General features: G+C 44.1%; 1 protein-coding gene across 1 annotated transcript in view; it reads right to left on the reverse strand.

Moving 5' to 3' along the window:
* lgals3 (galectin 3) overlaps positions 1 to 20,036 on the reverse strand; it is a gene marked incomplete at its 5' end in the record, with an annotated part of 32,624 nt that overhangs the window by 2,180 nt on the left and 10,408 nt on the right. Inside the window, 2 exons of the mRNA XM_033026449.1 lie at positions 799 to 804; positions 9,519 to 9,705. Of these exons, the coding sequence (XP_032882340.1) occupies positions 9,556 to 9,705 (150 nt within the window). The remainder of the gene's footprint in view (positions 1 to 798; positions 805 to 9,518; positions 9,706 to 20,036) is intronic.

Genomic DNA, 20,036 nt, shown 5'->3' on the forward strand with positions numbered 1-20,036 from the left:
AACATTAAAAAAAAGAAAATTACCAGAGTCAAATTTTATAAACATTTTATTCTTTAAAAAGTACTAACAAAATTATGAATCTAACCCTACATCACACACACAAACTGTTCCCCCGCAACGTTGATTACACTGCGAGTCGGGTAGGTTCCGGTTACTGAAATGGACGACAAAAATGCCCACGTTCCGCTCCGTAGCTACTTCACGTCAGCCCATTGCATTTGGCAGCAGTGGCCTATCTTGCTCCGCTATAGGATCTTTGGAGGCGCTCGCTCACTCGCTCACTTGCGGCCAAAGATTATAGAGGATCTCTGTTTGCGACTGTCCTTCAGACTGACTGACTGACTGCAGGCTGCCGATTGTTCCTCTCAACTCTTACGGTTTAAAACTAAATGCGTTCACTTCCCCCTCGGAGATGGAGTTCTCAAACTAGTGGACCGAGCGGAGACTTGGCTTGGCAGTGTGATTTAAATACATTGTCATTGAGTATTTGAGTCTAAAGAAAGGACCCAACTCGAAACGTCGCCTTGACTGTCAGCTGCTGCCTGACCGGCCGAGTTCCTGGCTTCAGCTGTGAGTTTAGAACAGAATTAACAATTCAGATTATATATCGTTCATCATTTTTAGGGAAAGTTACTGATTGAACATGGAGACACAAGGAACTGCTGATGCTAGAATCTTGAGACAACACAAAATGCTGGAGTAACTCAGTGGGTTAAGCATCATCTGTGGAGCGATTGGACAGACCACGTTTCACGGACGCCTGATAATGGAGGGAAATAAGCTGTTATAGTCTTTGACATTACTACCCAGATAAAACGTTTTGCCTACTCTCTCATAATTTGATGTACTTCTATCAGGTTTCCTCCGCCTTTAAAGCTCCAGAGAAAATAATCATGATCAGCGCGATGATTGGAGGAGGGAGGTGTCGGTCAGAGGCGGAATTAGGGGGGGTTGGACTGATGATAGAGCGCAGTGATTGGAGGAGGGAGACGTCCGTGGAGCAAAGATCAGAGTGGAGCTTGAATTGCATGCCCAGGTCACAGCCCTGGACACAGACCTGCGCCTCATCCGCAGCCAGGATCGATCCCGGGTCACCGGCGCTGCAATCACTGCCGCACCCCGTCCCCACCCGAGTCCCCCCCACCACGTCCGGGGGTGGCAAGAAACGTCGGGAGCGGGAGCGGCGCCCCCAGGCTCACAGCCAGCGCAGAGAAGCAGCGCTAAAACCAGCTCAACTCTGCTTGTCAACTCTGCCTGCCAACGACGGCCCAGGTTTACAGCCAGCGCAGAGAAGCAGCGCTAGCTCCACGGCTCCGGACTGGTGTCCCGTCAGTCCAAGCAGGGCTGTAGGTTAACCCGGCGTGACAGGCAGAGTTGAGCCGCATTTAGCGCTGCTTCTCCGCGCTGGCTGTGGGCCTTACGCAATTTTTTCGGCGACTGCCGGCACCTGTCACTAATTACCGTCCATAGGGCCCACGGCTGAAGCCTCGTGTATGTGTGCGTGCCAAGAAATTGTGTCCCCCACCCCATGTTTTGATAGCGATTTCCGTGCCTGCTTGAGGTGGTCCCATACTGATTGTTACTGAGGATTAAGTATTTCTGCCAATTTGAACAGACAGTGGTCTGTGGATGAGGAAGTCGAGGATCCATTTGCAGAGGGATGCGCAGAGACCCAGTTCAGTGAGCAACCGTGAGGGGTCACAGTTTAAGGATAAGGGGGAAGTCTTTTAGGACCGAGATGAGAAAAACATTTTTCACACAGAGAGTGGTGAATCTGTGGAATTCTCTGCCACAGAAGGTAGTTGAGGCCAGTTCATTGGCTATATTTAAGAGGGAGTTAGATGTGGCCCTTGTGGCTAAAGGGATCAGGGGGTATGGAGAGAAGGCAGGTACAGGATACTGAGTTGGATGATCAGCCATGATCATATTGAATGGCGGTGCAGGAATGGCCTTCTCCTGCACCTATTTTCTATGTAATCAGCATTTTTTTTTTAAATCAAAAATATTTATTCAAATATTAAAATAGTATTTACAATACAACAAAACAAAACAGAACCCACCACCATAATACAAGACAAACAAATATGCTAAGTACACTACTGAACAACTATATTGCAATCCTTGTCCAGGATACATTCTGGGACCCCCTCGGTGCCCAGCGGTCCCAGAAATCCCCCAGGGTGCCCGTGGACAGCCCATAGTCCCTTTCTAACCCCACCCGGGCGCGTCGTAACCCCGGAGAAGGGGCAAACATCTGGCTCGGGCAGAGCCCTCTTCCGCCTGGCACTGTGACTCGCGGATGGCCAGCTTGGCCATGCCCAGGAGCAACCCAACCAGAAGATCATTGGCCCTACCCTCTCCCCTACGCACAGGGTGTCTAAAGATGAGGATGGTGGGTTAGAAGTGCAGCCAGAAGGCAAGGAGCAGCTCCATTAGATAATGGAACAGGCGCTGCAGCCTCACACACTCTATTTTCACATGGCACACAGACTCTTCCAGCCTGCAAAATGGCAGGCGGCTGGCGAGTCTGTGAACCGCGAGAGAAACAGGTCGCACGGGACTCCTCGGTGCAGTACCCTCCACCCCAGGTCCCCGATGTAGAGGGGAGGAATCCCTGCGTAGAGGCTCCCCCACCGAGGCCCCCCTCGCAACCGGAAGGCAACATCGACCACCACTTAGTGTCCGTGGGCCAGGGCGAGGAGGTGCAGGGTGTGGAAGAGGAACCTGTGGTAACCAGCGTGGAGGGGATGATGGCTGCAGTCTATAAACAACAGTCTGACCTAAGTGTTTTTATTGTCCAAGTGGTCCAGTGCGGAGTGGAGAGCCAGTGTGATTGCATCTTCCATTGACGAGGTTCTTGTTGAGGTAGGAGTTGATATGCCCCATAACCAACCCTTCAAAGCACTTCATCACCACGGACGTTAGTGCCACTGGTCGATAGTCATTGAGGCACGTCACCTTACTTTTCTTGTGCTCTCCTTATAATTCCTTCAGTGTGCTGGGTTCAGGAAAGATCTTCAGAAATATGTCCTGCTGACACGACTCACTTTGATTGTCTCCATTCACTGTGGACACCTTCAGCCTCTGTCTTCCTTCAAGAGAGGTGCAACCAATCCTGCACCATTCTGAAGAAGGGTCTCGACCCGAAACATCACCCGTTCCTTTCTTCCAGAGATGCTGCCTGTCCCACTGAGTTACTCCTGCTTTTTGTGTCTATCTTCTTGTTATACAATCTCTTCGGCTTGGCTGAATGTTACCACACTGAATAAATACTCCTTCATCTCAGCAAATCCTAGTTGCCTGCGTTTGACTCAAATTCCTCTAAACTTTTCCTATCCAAGTATCTGTCTTTTAAATGTTATTAATGTACCCGCCCCAACCACTTCCTCTGCCAGCTCATTCGAGTTGCCAGAGGAAGTGGCTAAGGAGGGTTTAATAAGAAATGACAGGTAGAGTAACAAAGATTTGAGCAGCGTCTGCCAATTTGTGGAATACATTGAACGTTCTTTGCATCAGTTTTGCACATATTTCCCCTCTTTTTTGGTGCATGAATAACATGAATCAATGCCACTTCCTGAAATAGAACACTCCAATTATTTTGCATCTCTCCCTTACATTCAGTCACATGCAAAAACACAGTTAAAGTCATGAATGTAACAGTGACACAGATAATTTAATAAATTATTTATTCTCATCCTGTTTAACCTGTTGGCAATTTTTGACATAACAATACCGTCCTGCTTTCAATCTTCTTCCAGGTCGGTAAATCAGCATTTATCTTATTTCATTTTTGTCTAACCATTCATTATCAGAGACCTGCTAAAGCTTCATTTCCTGCTCTCATATTGTTACTTCAGGTATCCCCAAGTATCTTTCTTTGGCCTCTCCTTATTTCTCATTTATGTGCAACTCCTCAGTTACTTCATCCACTAATTAAGTGACCATCTGCACTATCTCTCTCATCTTCTCAACTGTCTCAAAATTACCAAAAATTGGCAACATTCAACAGGTCATGAGGCATCTGTGGAAAGAAAAACAGATAGACACAGATAAAAAACAGAAGTAATAATAATAATAAATTTTATTTAATGGGCGCCTTTCATACATCTCAAGGACACCTTACATAGTAATCGAAATAAAACATATAATCGGAATAAAACAAGTAATTAAAGACATCACAGTGACACAAATTAAAAACAGAAAACAGTAGACCAAAGATCCTCCATGAGACCAGGGAAAGAGATACAAAGATAATCTTAAATTGCGGAGAAGATAGTGGATTATCTTAATATTACTCTTATCCCATCCCCTTGGATATTCCGGATTAATAAATTAAGGTTTTGTCAACTAATTACAAATCAATAAGGTTAGCCAACTCCGAAACACGAAGCGCTGAGCATTGGGATCCAGACATCACGGACAACTGGCCTCAGTTCCCCGTTCACATCTGGCAGTACTCTCCATCTGAACCAGGGGCCGCGGAGTGTTTTGAAAGTGGGGGGGGGCTGAGCGATCACTGGACTTGGGGGTACCTGGCGGGGGAGTGGATCAACCGAGTGGGGGGGAGGGTGTGCCACCCCCATTTAACGGCCACTATCTTCCACCGTTTCTACCCAGTGCTTGGTACCTACTTCCAGCAGCAACTGGTTGTCCTCCAGGATGCACTGAGCCGCAGCCTGGTCCATGCCAGTCACCAGGGCAAATTCGGCAGAGAGACTCTCACGGCAGCAGCACAACACTTCCGACGGTCCCAGGACTTTACACTGAGGCCGTTCCATGGCCGGAGCTGCAGCGAGCGACTCGTCAGCCTGCAAAACACTCGCCAACCTCGGCTGCCCCCGTCGCTGCTTCAGCATCCATCCCTCCCTCTGTCCCGGCTCTCCAACACCCACGACCCATGCAGTTGATATTAGTTTTGAAGTTCTCGCTGATCACAGAATTTCTCATGACAGAGCGTGAGAAATTCTGTGATCAGCGTGAGAATTGGGCGAAATGTGTGATTCTCACTCTCAATGCGTGAGTTGGCAGCTCTGTTATACTGCATATAAACAGCCCCTTCGGCCTACCATGTCTATGTTGATCACCATGCCAATCTGTACTAATCCCACTTAATTCCATATCCCTCGATGTCTTGTTCATTCATGTGCCTGTCAAGATGTGTCTTAAAACTTGTTTCTTTTCCTGCCCCCACCACCTCATTTCAAACACCAGCAACTTTTTGTGCGAAAATATACTTCTCAAAGACTCTTTCTGGTTCTGGTTGATTCCATCCTCTTACCTTAAAACTTTACCCTCTACTTTTAGCTATGACTTCCATGGGAAATAAACTCTGGCTATATATCCTAACTATGCATATCATAATTCCACATACTTCTATAATATCACCCCTCAGCCTCCTTTGTTCCAGGGAAAACAGATCTAGCCTATTCAATCTCTACTTATTACTCAAACCCTCCAATGTAATCATTAACATATATGACAAACAACAGAGGAACAAATAATGATCCCTGCGGCACGCCAGTGGTCACAGGCTTGCAATCTAAAAAACAACATCCACCGACCCAACTCTGCTTCTATCAATGCCAATTTTGTATACAAATTGCTAACACACTGTATCCCATGCGTTCTAACTTTCTGCCCAGCCTATCATGCAGGGCTTTATCAAACGCATTCCTGAAGTCCATGAATACAATATCTGCTGTTTTGCCCTCCGTCATCCTCGGTCACTTCTTCAAACAACTCTGTGTTTGCGATGTTAATTCCATTCACAAAGCCATGTTGACTATCCCTAATCAATCCTTGCCTTCCCATATGTAAAGAAATCTTGCTCCTCAGAATTCCTTCCAATAACATTCAGACCATTAATGTACAAGAGAGAGAAGGTGGAGGTGAAGTTGGAGTAGGAGAGACTTGGAAGGCTTGAACTTGGTTGGCTGCAAAGCGCTCAGATGGAAGATGAGATGTTTTTTCTTCAGTTTAAGTTGGGAATCATTGCAACAATGCAGGATTCCAAATACAGAAAAATCAGAATGGGACTGAGATAGAGAATTACTCAGCTTTAAATAACTTGCTTTTACTCTATGTGTCTGTACTCTGTAACAACACCCAACTTTACTTTTGCCTCAGCTAGCCTTCTCTTAAAACATTCAGCAAATCTTAATACAGTTCCACCACTGAATTTCTGGCACCCTGGGTTCCAGAGCCTTTCTGGATTACCCGTTTTGTCAGACCGACAGAGGTTACGGCCTTGGGGGTGGCCGAGATGCCGGCCGACAAAGTCAGCTATGGGAAAGGAACAAATACTCCCTACACCCTCAAGCAGCCTTCACCTTTAACCACTTACCTGACAACCACAATAGCCCGATATTTGAAAATTCATAGCAAGCTACTCAAGTCATCAATATTTGAAAATTCATAGCAAGCTACACAAGTCATCCAGTAGGTGTCCATCGTTCACCAGTATCAGTTAAAAGAAAGGTGGGCTCCAACATCCGGAGTGCCTTCTTTAATTCATTTCTGGAATGTGGGTGTTGCTAGGATGGACAGGATTGCTTACCCTTAATCACCTGTGAAAAGATAATGGTGAGCTATCTTGAACTGTTGCATTCATCAGATAGAGTACTCCCAGAGTTGGGGGTAGTGATTTCAAGACTCATTCCCAATGATGAATGATGATATATTTCCTGTCAGAATTATTTGTGATTGGTAAGGAAAGTGTTCCTGTATGTATTATGCCCTTGTCATCCATGGAGGTAGAGTTTCTGGGTCTTATACTTAGTTGTCTCAGTCTTACATCCTGCAGGTTAAGATGGTTCCATGCGTTGTTATTGGGTAAGTCCACAGATAACATGTGGAAGTCGTTTAAAGGCCAGCTGATCAATGTGTTGGATCAGCATGTTCCAGAATAAAGAGTAATGAGAACAACAAGGATAGGGAACTGTGGATAACCAAGGAGGTTGTAAACTTGGTCAGGAAGAAAAAGGAAGCATATGTCAGCTTGAAGAAAGTGGCATCAGACAGAGCTTATGAGGAATATAAAGCATAGGAAAGAACTCAAACAGACCGAAACGGGCCATGAAATATGTCCAAGAAGGAACTGCAGATGCTGGAAAATCGAAGGTAAATAAAAATGCTTGAGAAACTCAGCGGGTGCGTGTTTATCTTGAAATATCTTTGACGAGACGGATTAAGGAAAATCCCAAGGCTTTTTATACAAACGTTAAAAATAAGATGATCAGGGAAACGGTAGGACTGTTCAAAGATAAAGGATGGACTTTCTGCTTGGAGTCGCAGGATGTAGGTGCGGTACTAAATGTGTACTTTGCATCTATACTCACCAAGGAGAAGGACTTTACCTTAGACTTGAGATACAGAACAGGAACCAGCCAATCACCCCGATCATTATCCTGCTACAAGGGACAATTTTAGCCAAAGCCAACTAACCGACAAACCTGTACGTCTTTGGACTGTGGGAGGAAACCCACGCCATCACAGAGAGAACGTACAAACTCCATATAGACAGCGCCTGTAATTAGGATCAAACCCAGGTGTCTGGCACTGTAAGGCAGCAACTCTACCGCTATGACACTATGCCAAAAAACATTAGGTGGATAAGTAACAAGGACCTGATGGGATATATCCTAGGTTATCGAGGGAGGCAAGAGAGATTGTGGGGACCTTGACGAGGATCTTTGTGTCTTCTCCAGCAACAGATGAGGTCCTGCAGGACTGGAGATTGGCCAAAGTGTTCCTTTGTTTAGGAAAGGAAGTAGAGAGAAGGCAGAAGCCAGGGCCTGCAAGCCTCACATCTGTGATGCCCATTATAACCGAGTAAGGGATTACCATGTAATAGAGTATCATTGCACAAGACATGGAAACAAAGAACTGCAGATGTTGGTTAATGCACAAAGTGCTGGAGTAACTCAGCAGTCGGGCAGCATCTCTGGAGAACATGGATAGGTGACATTTCGGGTCAAGTCCCTTCTTCAGACCCTTGGTCGAGACTGGAACTGGAATTCAGATGAGACAACGGCTCCGGCCTGCTGGTGTCCGGGGGGTGGGGGAAGATGCGAGGATTTGTGGAGTCATTTGTCATGGACCACAGGTGTGCAGGTAAGGATCGGCGGTGACGGCAGCAAGGGCATAGCCTGGAAGTAGCCGAGGAAACTATGGGCCGATGGCAGCGGCAATAGGTCCGACCTGGAGGTGGTGCCGGCCCGCATCGCCAACCTGGCCAGGCAGCGAGGGTCGGTAGGTCTGGCTTGGATGTGGCCAGGGAGGTTGTGTGGGCTGAGGGTGGGGTCAGCAGCTGGGGTGGTTGTCAGTAGAACTGATCTGGAAGCATCTGGGATGGTAGTGCAGTCGATGACAGCTTTAGTGGTCCAAGCCTCAGAGACCAGGGAAACGATGAACGTTGGCACTGCATCTCCCGGTACCGCTGCGAGTTTTGACTTTGTGGCAGTCAGGTACATGATACAATCAGTGGTGGGTCTCAAACAAAACGCCCCCTATCTGTTCTCTCCAGAGAGGCTGCCTGACCTGCTGAGTTACTCCAGCACTTTGTGTCTTTCATCATTACACAATTATTGATCGAACCATTTGATACTTTATTTATGCTTCGGAACTTGAAGCTCTCAATCATTTCCACATCGGCGCCATCTGACTGCAGCATGTACACCATCTTGATAAAGGGTTCACCCATTCAGGCCCAAACAGATTTTTCACACAGTGGGTTTATTCAAATAAAATATCACTGTATACAGGTTATTTTGGTAATTGTCATTACATTTGGAAGCAGATAAGGCTCAGTCACTTTACACATGATAACATTCCGCAACTACATTTTCTTGCACTTAAATGTTTTGTTATTGATAACATTTGGTGGATTCTAATGTACATTCACCAAATTTGACAATGGGGTAATTGAAGTTATAAAGATGCAGATATTTTGGGGAAGAACATTTTGTTGTACTGAGCAATGGCTGCTGTCATTTGATGAATAACAATGTCCGTAGTTACAGTGGAGTTGGAATGCTGTGTGTAGTTGTAAAGCCTGCTAAGATATGAAAGTGCAGAAGACATACAGCATAAATTCTCCATAAAGTTTCCACAGATAAGAAATTATAGCTATGAAGGGAGATTTGAGAAAGCAGAGGGATTTCCTCTATAGGGTTAGATTTTAGTAGGTGTTTTCAAAACTGAAGGTTAAAATAAAGTTAAATAATAATTGTCTTATTCAAAAGGACACATAATTCAACCCATACGAAAAGTAAAGGTTGAGAAACAATTCTTAGTGATGAAGAACTCACTTCATTAATAGATAATGAATTATTCAAAAGCGATTAAGCACTGATTAAAAAAACATATTGAAAGGTAGGTAAGAAGCAAAGAGTGGGATGTGACAATATGGATCATGTGGCACTGCCAATAAGTTGATTGGCTAAACGGTCTTTTATGATTTAATTTATTCTGAAATGGATTCAGAGGCACTAGTAAGATGTGCCAGTGTTTGCCTATGTTGAAGTGTTAGAAGTTACATTAAAATAGTTTCCAGATTTACATCATAACCATCTTATGTAGCGTAATATCACCGTAGATATTGACATTGGTCACTTGGCTCAAATTCTTAGACCGATGTGCGAACTGAGTGAAATGTTGTTTATTCACAGCCACCCTGTATTGATGTGGTTCACCAAGAATCAGTAACTGCAGGATTTAAAAATAAATCAGTTTATTCCTTGCAAAAATTATTACATGTTAAAACCTCCTCAGTTATTAAATTTATTTCTAATGGATAAAAAACAGTGCTGGAGTAACTCAGCGGGTCACACAGCATCTGCCTTCTTCAGATATGTTCCCAGCCAAAGCTGCCTAACCTGCTGAGTTACTCCAGCACTTTGTTGTTTTTTTAAATTACAAACCAGCACCTGCAGTTCCTTATGTCACTAATTCTAATGAAGAACAAATTTTCATTTAGATAGTATCGATCACATACTCGGGTCACCCTTTAAAACAGAGCCAATTAATTACTTTGAAATGCTGTCACACTTATGTAAGCAAAATTGTGTTTTTTTCCCCAAAAATGGTTTAAGGGCCATTTCATAAATAAGTACTTAAGAAGGAACTGCAGATGCTGGAAAATCGAAGGTACACAAAATTGCTGGAGAAACTCAGCGGGTGCAGCAGCATCTATGGAGTGAAGGAAATAGGCAATGTTTCGGGTAGAAACCCTTCTTCAGACTGATCAGGGTTTCGGCCCGAAACGTTGCCTATTTCCTTCGCTCCATAGATGCAGCTGCACCCGCTGAGTTTCTCCAGCATTTTTGTGTACCTTCATAAATAAGTACTATTGTTATATTTAATGACACCTAGAAATGGATGAATTAAAATCTGAAAAGACCAAATACGTCAATACCAATTATAAATTAAAAAAATTGTTAGTGCATTAACCTACTTTAATGTTTGCAGCCATTTGGCATAGAAAACAACATTAGCCTCATCTGCAACTTTCTTTTTTTTGCCATCTTGCTTGCATATTTCCCATACAGTCAAGTCAGAGTATCTTCAACAAATGTCTTCCTATCTGTATGTTTCTACCTGCAGAACCCGCCTGGAACTAAACCCTTTTCAATGTGTCCAGGTTCAGCTCCTGAAGGACCATGTTGGGGCACTGGAGAAGCAGCTGGACGACCTCAGGGCCATCCGGGATAACGAGAGTTTCCTGGACATGACCTACAGTGAGGTTGTCACGCCAAGGATACGCGAAAAACAAAGGTGTGTGACTGAGAGAAAGGGTGGTAACCGTGGAGTGCAGGAGACCCAGGTGCCTAATGAAAACAGGTACGTCCTCTTGGGAACTGTCGGGGGAGACGACACTTCCAGTCCAAACGGCGGACACATCGGTGGCTCCAATCCTACAGATGGGACTCGCCCAGCGTCGGACAGAGCCACAGTGGTGGATGACTCCACTGTCCGAGGAGCGGACTGGAGATTCTGTGGCGGCAGGCGAGATGCAAGGATGGTCTTTTACCACCCTGGTGCCAGGGTTCAAGATGTCATGAACCAAATTCAAAACATCCTCGCGAGGGAAGGTGAACAGCCGCAGCAGTTGTGCACGTGGGCACAAACGACATTGGGAAGAAGAGGAAGGACGTTCTGCAACATTGAAACAGGTGGTGTGGAGTCAATATGGATGGAACTAAGGAATTGTAAGGGTAAAAAGAGGAAGGAGGTTCTGCAATTGGGAGTATAAAGATGGAGTTGAATGGGAAGTGAGTACAGGAAAAGTTACAAAAGACTCCCGAATTACTGGGATGGAAACTTCGAGAAGGTATAAGAGAGTGAGGTCAGGTCCAATTGCGAGCGGTGCGAGAAGGGAGGTGAATACCGAGGTCAAAGTGTTGTATATGAATGTGTGAAGTATAAGAAATAAAGTGTACGAGCTTGAGGCTCAGTTAGAAATTGGCAAGTATGATGTTGTGGGAATTACAGAGACAAGGCTACAAGAGGGCCAGGACTGGGAACTGAATATTCAAGGGTATAACTATTGAAAAGACAGACAGGTGGGCAGAGGGGGTGGGTAGCTCTGTTGGTGAGGAATGAAATTCAGTCCCTTGCAAGGGGTGACATTGAAACAGGAGATGAGGAGTCAGTATGGATAGAACTAAGGAATTGTAAGGATAAAAAGAACCTAATCGGACTTATCTACAGGCCTCCAAACAGTAGCTAGGATATAGGGTGCAAGTTGAATCAGGAATTAAAAATGGCATGTAGTAAAGGTAAAGCTACGGTTGTAATGGGAGATTTCAACATGCAGGTAGCCTGGGTATGTCGTCATATCCGGGTATGTCGTCATACGTGGGTATGTTGCCATATCCGGGAATGTCGCCATACCCGGGAATGTCGTACTGGACCGCAAGAAAGGGAGTTTGTGGAGTGCCTCCGTGATTGATTCTTAGAGCAGCTTGTATTGGAATCTACCAGGGAGAAGACAATTCTGGATTTAGTGTTATGTAATAACCATATAACCATATAACAATTACAGCACGGAAACAGGCCATCTCGGCCCTACAAGTCCGTGCCGAACAACTTTTTTCCCTTAGTCCCACCTGCCTGCACTCATACCATAACCCTCCATTCCCTTCTCATCCATATGCCTATCCACTTTATTTTTAAATGATACCAACGAACCTGCCGCCACCACTTCCACTGGAAGCTCATTCCACACCGCTACCACTCTCTGAGTAAAGAAGTTCCCCCTCATGTTACCCCTAAACTTCTGTCCCTTAATTCTGAAGTCATGTCCTCTTGTTTGAATCTTCCCTATTCTCAAAGGGAAAAGCTTGTCCACATCAACTCTGTCTATCCCTCTCATCATTTTAAAGACCTCTATCAAGTCCCCCCTTAACCTTCTGCGCTCCAGAGAATAAAGACCTAACTTATTCAACCTATCTCTGTAACTTAGTTGTTGAAACCCAGGCAACATTCTAGTAAATCTCCTCTGTACTCTCTCTATTTTGTTGACATCCTTCCTATAATTGGGCGACCAAAATTGTACACCATACTCCAGATTTGGTCTCACCAATGCCTTGTACAATTTTAACATTACATCCCAGCGTCTCTACTCAATGCTCTGATTTATAAAGGCTAGCATACCAAAAGCTTTCTTTACCACCCTATCTATATGAGATTCCACCTTCAAGGAACTATGCACGGTTATTCCCAGATCCCTCTGTTCAACTGTATTCTTCAATTCCCTACCATTTACCATGTACGTCCTATTTTGATTTGTCCTGCCAAGGTGTAGCACCTCACATTTATCAGCATTAAACTCCATCTGCCATCTTTCAGCCCATTTTTCCAAATGGCCTAAATCACTCTGTAGACTTTGGAAAACCTCTTCATTATCCACAACACCCCCTATCTTGGTATCAGTAATGAACCGGATTTGATAAAGGAACATGAGGTTAAGGAGCCATTAGGAGGTAGTGACCATAATATGGTCAAGTTTAATCTACAATTGGAGAGGGAGAAGGGTAAATCAGAGGTGTCAGTGTTACAGTTGAATAAAGGGGACTATGGAGCCATGAGGGAAGAGCTGGCCAAAGTTGACTGGAAAGATGCCCTAGCATGTGGAACAACAATGGCAGGTGTTTCTGGGAATAATACAGAAGGTGCAGGATCAGTTCATTCCAAAGAGGAAGAAAGATTCCAAGGGGAGTAAGGGGCGACCGTGGCTTTCAAGAGGCGTCAGGGACAATATAAAAATAAAAGAATAGAAGTACAACGTAGCAAAGATGAGCTGGAAGCAAGACGATTGGGTAATGTTTAAGGAGCAACAGAAGATAACTAAAAAGGCAATACGGGGAGAAAAGATGAGGTATAAAGATAAGCGAGCCAAAAATATAAAGGAGGATAGTAAAAGCTTCTTTAGGTATATGAAGAAGAAAAAAATTGTTAAGACTAAAGTTGGACCCTTGAAGACTGGAAAAGGTGAATTTATTATGGGGAACAAGGAAATGGCAGGTGAGTTGAACAGGTACTTTGGATCCGTCTTCACTAAGGAGGACACAAACAATCTTCCTGATGAACTAGTGGCCAGAGGATCTGGGGTGACGGAGGAACTGAAGGAAATCCACATTTGGCTGGAAATGGTGTTAGGTAAACTGATGGGACTGAAGGCTGATATATCCCCAGGGCCTGATGGTCTGCATCCCAGGGTACTTAAGGAAGTGGCTCTAGAAATCGTGAATGCATTGGTGATAATTTTCCATTGTTCTATAGATTCAGGATCAGTTCCTGTGGATTGGAGGGTAGCTAATGTTACCCCACTTTTTAAGAAAGGCGGGAGAGAGAAAACAGGGAATTATAGACCAGTTAGCCCGACATCGGTGGTGGGGAAGATGCTGGAGTCAATTATAAAAGATGAAAGCGGCACATTTGGATAGCAGTAACAGGATCGTTCCAAGTCAGCATGGATTTACGAAGGGGAAATTATGCTTGACTAATCTTCTTGAATTTTTTGAGCATGTAACTAGGAAAATGGACATGGGAGAGCCAGTGGATGTTGTGTACCTGGACTTTCAGAAAGCATCTGATAAGGTCCCACATAGGAAATTAGTGGACAAAATTAGGGCACATGGTATTGGGGGTAGAGTGCTGACATGGAGAGAAAATTGGTTGGCAGACAGGAAACAAAGAGTGGGATTAACGGGTCCCTTTCAGAATGGCAGGTAGTGACTAGTGGGTACTGCAAGGCTCAGTGCTGGGACTGCAGCTATTTACAATATACATCAATGATTTAGATGAAGGGATTCAAAGTAACATTAGCAAATTTGCAGATGATACAAAGCTGGGTGGCAGTGTGAACTGTGAGGAGGATGCTATGAGAATGCAGGGTGACTTTGACAGGTTGGGTGGGTGGGCAGATGCATGGCAGATGCAGTTTAATGTGGATAAATGTGAGGTTATCCACTTTGGTAGCAAAAACAGGAAGGCAGATTACTATCTAAATGGTGTCAAGTTGGGAAAAGGAGAAGTATAACAGGATCTGGGGGTGCTTGTTTGTCAGTCAATGAAAGTAAGCATGCAGGTACAGCAGGCAGTGAAGAAAGCGAATGGCATGTTGACCTTCTTAACGAGAGGAGTTGAGTATAGGACCAAGGAGGCCCTTCTGCAGTTGTATAGGGCCCTAGTGAGACAACACCTGGAGTATTATGTGCAGTTTTGGTCCCCTAATTTGAGGAAGGACATTCTTGGATCCCCCACACCCACAATATGGACTGTTTACACTGCTGAACTCTGGGAGGAGGTACCGCAGCATGAAGAGCGGGACAACCAGGTTCTGCAACAGTTTCATCCCCCAGGCCATAAGACTATTGAACTCACAATCAAACCGATGCTAGAACTTTCTTATACATTGCCACTTTAAAAAACTTTCCTACATATCTATTTTACAGAACTACGCACATGAAGCACTTTTTATGGACACACTAAGCACTTTTACTGATCGCTTGATATAAATGTTATATTCTGCTGCTACTTTGAAGAGTCAATGCAACGAAATTTCGTTCAATGTGCACTGTGTCTATGTGTATACCTGAATGACAATTAAAGTTAATCTATCTATCTATCTATCTTGCTATTGAGGGAGTGCAGCGTAGGTTTACAAGGTTAATCCCCGGGATGGCGGGACTGTCATATGGAGCGGCTGGGCTTGTATACTCTGGAGTTTAGAAGGATGAGAGGATATCTTATTGAAACATATAAGATTATTAAGGGTTTAGACATGCTAGAGGCAGGAAACATGTTCCCAATGCTGGGGGATTCCAGAACCAGGGGGTCACAGTTTAAGAATAAGGGGTAAGCCATTTAGAATGGAGACGAGGAAACACTTTTTCACACAGAGAGTTGTGAGTCTGTGGAATTCTCTGCCTCAGAGGGCGTTGGAGGCCGGTTCTCTGGATACTTTCAAGAGAGAGCTAGATAGAGCTCTTAAAGGTAGCGGAGTCAGGGGATATGGGGAGAAGGCAGGAACGGGGTACTGATTGGGTGTGATCAACCATGATCACATTGAATGGCGGTGCTGGCTCCTCCTGCACTTATTGTCTATTGTATTCATTTTGGACCCTAGTAACATTACTCAGTAACCTAGAAATTATTTCCATGCATATACTGGTAAAGCGTGTTCTTTCTCCAGCACATTTTTCAATTCACTCCCCTTTGCCATGCCCCTTTACTAGTGTGTGGATGAACACAACTAAGAAATTTAAATGGAAACTGGTGAAGCTAACAAATATTCCAAAGTTCCAAATTATATCTTCTGTACTGTCATTAGTTTGATTTTTAAACTGCTTTCCCAATATCCATTCCTCATCGCACAACCACACATACATTTGCAAAGTAATCAGGAGGAGACACCCAAGACGATACACCCTCCCACAACCAACACTTTCAATCTTAACCTTAATATTTATTGTCCATCCTAATTCTGCATTAAAACTGATCCTAAGCTTCAAATGCAGTGGTTTAACATGACTGAGTGATTTGCGAAAGCCAATCAGAAGTTAAGCATCAAACAAACAGAGCAAGAAGATATTTCAACAGGCACTTGAATAGTCAAGGTATAGAACGATACAGACCTATTACTGGCAAATGGAATTGGTGTTCATGACAAAAAGCTCAACGTGGATATGGATGGAATGGTACTTATAGTGCATGAGATTGTTGGAGCTTGATGCATCCAAGTGGGAATCTATCTTCTCTGAGCAAGAGGTGATTGCAGTGATAGGCTTTGTTAACATCCTAGGCAGAAATCTGGTTTAACTTTATGGGAACACTTCATTAGTACAAAATGGAGATCAATCAGGTGCAAGCGTGCACTAACTTTGGCATATGATAGAGTAAGTCAAGGGTCTAGTATATGGTAGCTCCAAGTTTTTGTCAACATTGCCTATTGGTCAAGATTTTGACCAACGTTTTGATTTCACCTAATTAATGTGAGATCTCTGCGCGATGCTGTAAAATTGAATGGACACCCAAAAATGGGTGGGATCACGATGTACTATTATTCAATGCCCATTCAGTGTCAGACAGGTATCATGCCACACTTATGAAACCAAATGCAACAACATGGATCTGCACATTGATATAAATATGCAAGATGCTTCATAGGAGCAAAATCAAAATACTGAGCCACGCAAGGAGATATTTAAGGTAATCTAAAGAATGTTTAGAGTATTTAAAGTAGAAATGAAGCTGTTTAGTAGTGGAATTCAGCTATGAAGAGCTCTGAAACTTGAGGCTGAATGGAAGACCAATTTAAAATTAGGGTTCAAAAGGCCCAAATTGTAGGACTGCAAATAACTTTGAAGGCTGCATAACTGGAGGAAATTTGAGTTATGGAAGGATTTAAAAATAAGGACTACAGCTTCATAATTAAGGTGTTCCTTAATCTGGAATCAGTATAGATCTGCATAGGCAGGAGATTTGGGTGCATGATGCAGGTTAGGGAGTGGACAGCAAAGTATCAAAGGAGACATAAGGAACTGCAGATGCTGCAATCTTGAGCGAAAATAAAGTGCTGGAGGAACTCAGCAGGTCAGGCAGCATCTGTGGAGGGAATCGATATGCAATGTTTTGGGTGGAGATGGTTCTTCAGACTGATTGCAGTTGGGGGGGGGGGGGTAATAGCTGGAAAAGAGATGAGGGTGGGTCAAAGCCTGGCAAGTGATCGGTGGATACAGTTGCGGGGTGTGATTGGCAGATTGGTGCAGTACATGACAAAAGCTGATGATGAAAAGGGTGTCAGATAAGAGCAGTGAAATGTAAAGCCTGAGGGAGAGGGACAGAGTGGAAGGAGACTGTGTGGAGGGCAGTGGATAGTAGGACATCACTATCATAGAAACAGAAAATAGGTGCAGGAGTAGGCCATTCGGCCCTTCGAGCCTGCACCGCCATTCAATATGATCATGGCTGATCATCCAACTCAGTATCCTGTACCTGCCTTCTCTCCATACCCCCTGATCCCTTTAGTCACAAGGGCCACACCTAACTCCCTCTTAAATATAGCCAATGAACTGGCCTCAACTACCTTCTGTGGCAGAGAATTCCAGAGATTCACTGTGTGAAAAATGTTTTCCTCATCTCGGTCCTAAAAGATTTCCCCCTTATCCTTAAACTGTGACCCCTTGTTCTGGACTTCCCCAACATCCGGAACAATCTTCCTGCGTCTAGCCTGTCCAACCCCTTAAGAATTTTGTATCAGAAGACATATTTGCAGGGGACAGAAAATGGGAGGCCAGCCAGGAAAATAAATGGAATGATTAAGCTGAACAGTGACAAGGCTTTTAGACTTCATGTAGGTTACTTTACAACCCATTGTGCTTGTTCTGCTTGTCTCTAAATGCCCAGCAATTGCATGACACCATTGCATCCAGTTGAAGATGAAATGGACTAAAAGCATCAGTGATTGCCATTAAACATTTCCAGATGATAAAGCTGTGTCTGCCCCTGAAGAGCAAAACATTTGCGAATTCCTAGCCAAAGTTATTGTTATTGGCATCTGAGGTTGATGTTGTGACAGCAGCCTTCACTGATTAATGTTGCTTGAATGCAGCCTTCTTAACTAGTTATCACTGATGCTGAGATTGAAATATTGCTACACCTTTCCAAAAACCTTTCCTCTATCTTCCAGTAGCCTGCCTTATCATGAGCAGCCTCCATTCATTTGTTTCAGCTTGTTGTATTAAAAAGCAATGGACTCCTAATGTAGTTATTCCAGAGGCAACTGTTGTGCAAAACCCCTACAGTCGGCAAAAGAAAAACAGTTCTCATCTGTGCCACCACTTCTTGCAAATCTACTTATCTTGTATAACTCTGGACTGCAACAACATTGAGCAGAATTGCAGCAGCAATCAGAATAAATCAGCAACTAATCTCGAGTTGAAGGTCCGTTGATCTACCAAGGGTGGGATAAGGCCTTCATGCTGTTTAGCACATGTTCAGCTCTGTTGTATCAACAGGATTTCAGCGAGATCAGGCTGCTTCAAAATGTTTGCTCTAATATTAAATTAGCATTTCTTGCTCATGTCACAATGTATCTGTTCTACATTTTTCTGGCAGATGTTAAGTACAAGTGCACTCTCCCTTCTACATCCAAACAGCTTTAACCCCACTTTTTAAAAAGGGAGGGAGAGAGAAAACGGGGAATTACAGACCAGTTAGTCTAACATTGGTAGTGGGGAAACTGCTAGTCAGTTATTAAAGATGGGTTAGCAGCACATTTGGAAAGTAGTGAAATTATTGGACAAAGTCAGCATGGATTTATGAAAGGTAAATCAGGTCTGACGAATCTTATAGAATTTTTTGAGGATGTAACTAGTAGAGTGGATAAGGGAGAACTAGTGGATGTGTTATATCTGGACTTTCAGAAGGCTTTCGACAAGGTCCCACATAAGAGATTAGTATACAAACTTAAAGCACACGGTATTGAGGGTTCAGTATTGATGTGGATAGAGAACTGGCTGGCAGACAGGAAGCAAACAGTAGGAGCAAACGGGTTCTTTTCACAATGGCAGGCAGTGACTAGTGGGGTACCGCAAGGCTCAGTGCTGGGACCCCAGCTATTTACAATATATATTAATGATTTGGACGAGGGAATTGAAGGCAACATCTCCAAGTTTGCGGATGACACGAAGCTGGGGGGCAGTGTTAGCTGTGAGGAGGATGCTAGGAGGCTGCAAGGTGACTTGGATAGGCTGGGTGAGTGGGCAAATGCATGGAAGATGCAGTATAATGTGGATAAATGTGAGGTTATCCACTTTGGTGGCAAAAACAAGAAAGTAGACTCTTATCTGAATGGTGGCCGATTAGGAAAAGGGGAGATGCAACGAGACCTGGGTGTCTTGGTACACCAGTCATTGAAAGTAGGCATGCAGGTGCAGCAGGCAGTGAAGAAAGCGAATGGTATGTTAGCATTCATAGCAAAAGGATTTGAGTATAGGAGCAGGGAGGTTCTACTGCAGTTGTACAGGGTCTTGGTGAGACCACACCTGGAGTATTGCGTAGTTTTGGTCTCCTAATCTGAGGAAAGACATTCTTGCCATAGAGGGAGTACAGAGAAGGTTTACCAGACTGATTCCTAGGATGTCAGGACTTTCATATGAAGAAAGACTGGATAGACTCGGCTTGTACTCGCTAGAATTTAGAAGATTGAGGTGGGATCTTATAGAAACATACAAAATTCTTAAGGGATTGGACAGGCTAGATGCAGGAAGATTGTTCCCGATGTTGGGGAAGTCCAGAACAAGGGGGTCAAAGTTTAAGGATAAGGGGGAAATCTTTTAGGACCGAGATGAGAAAAACATTTTTCACACAGAGAGTGGTGAATCTCTGGAATTCTCTGCCACAGAAGGTAGTTGAGGCCAGTTCATTGGCTATATTTAAGAGGGAGTTAGATGTGGCCCTTGTGGCTAAAGGTATCAGAGGGTATGGAGAGAAGGCAGGTACAGGATACTGAGTTGGATGATCAGCCATGA

The sequence above is a fragment of the Amblyraja radiata genome, chromosome 9 (assembly GCF_010909765.2).
Source record: "Amblyraja radiata isolate CabotCenter1 chromosome 9, sAmbRad1.1.pri, whole genome shotgun sequence".
Lineage (NCBI taxonomy): Eukaryota > Metazoa > Chordata > Chondrichthyes > Rajiformes > Rajidae > Amblyraja > Amblyraja radiata.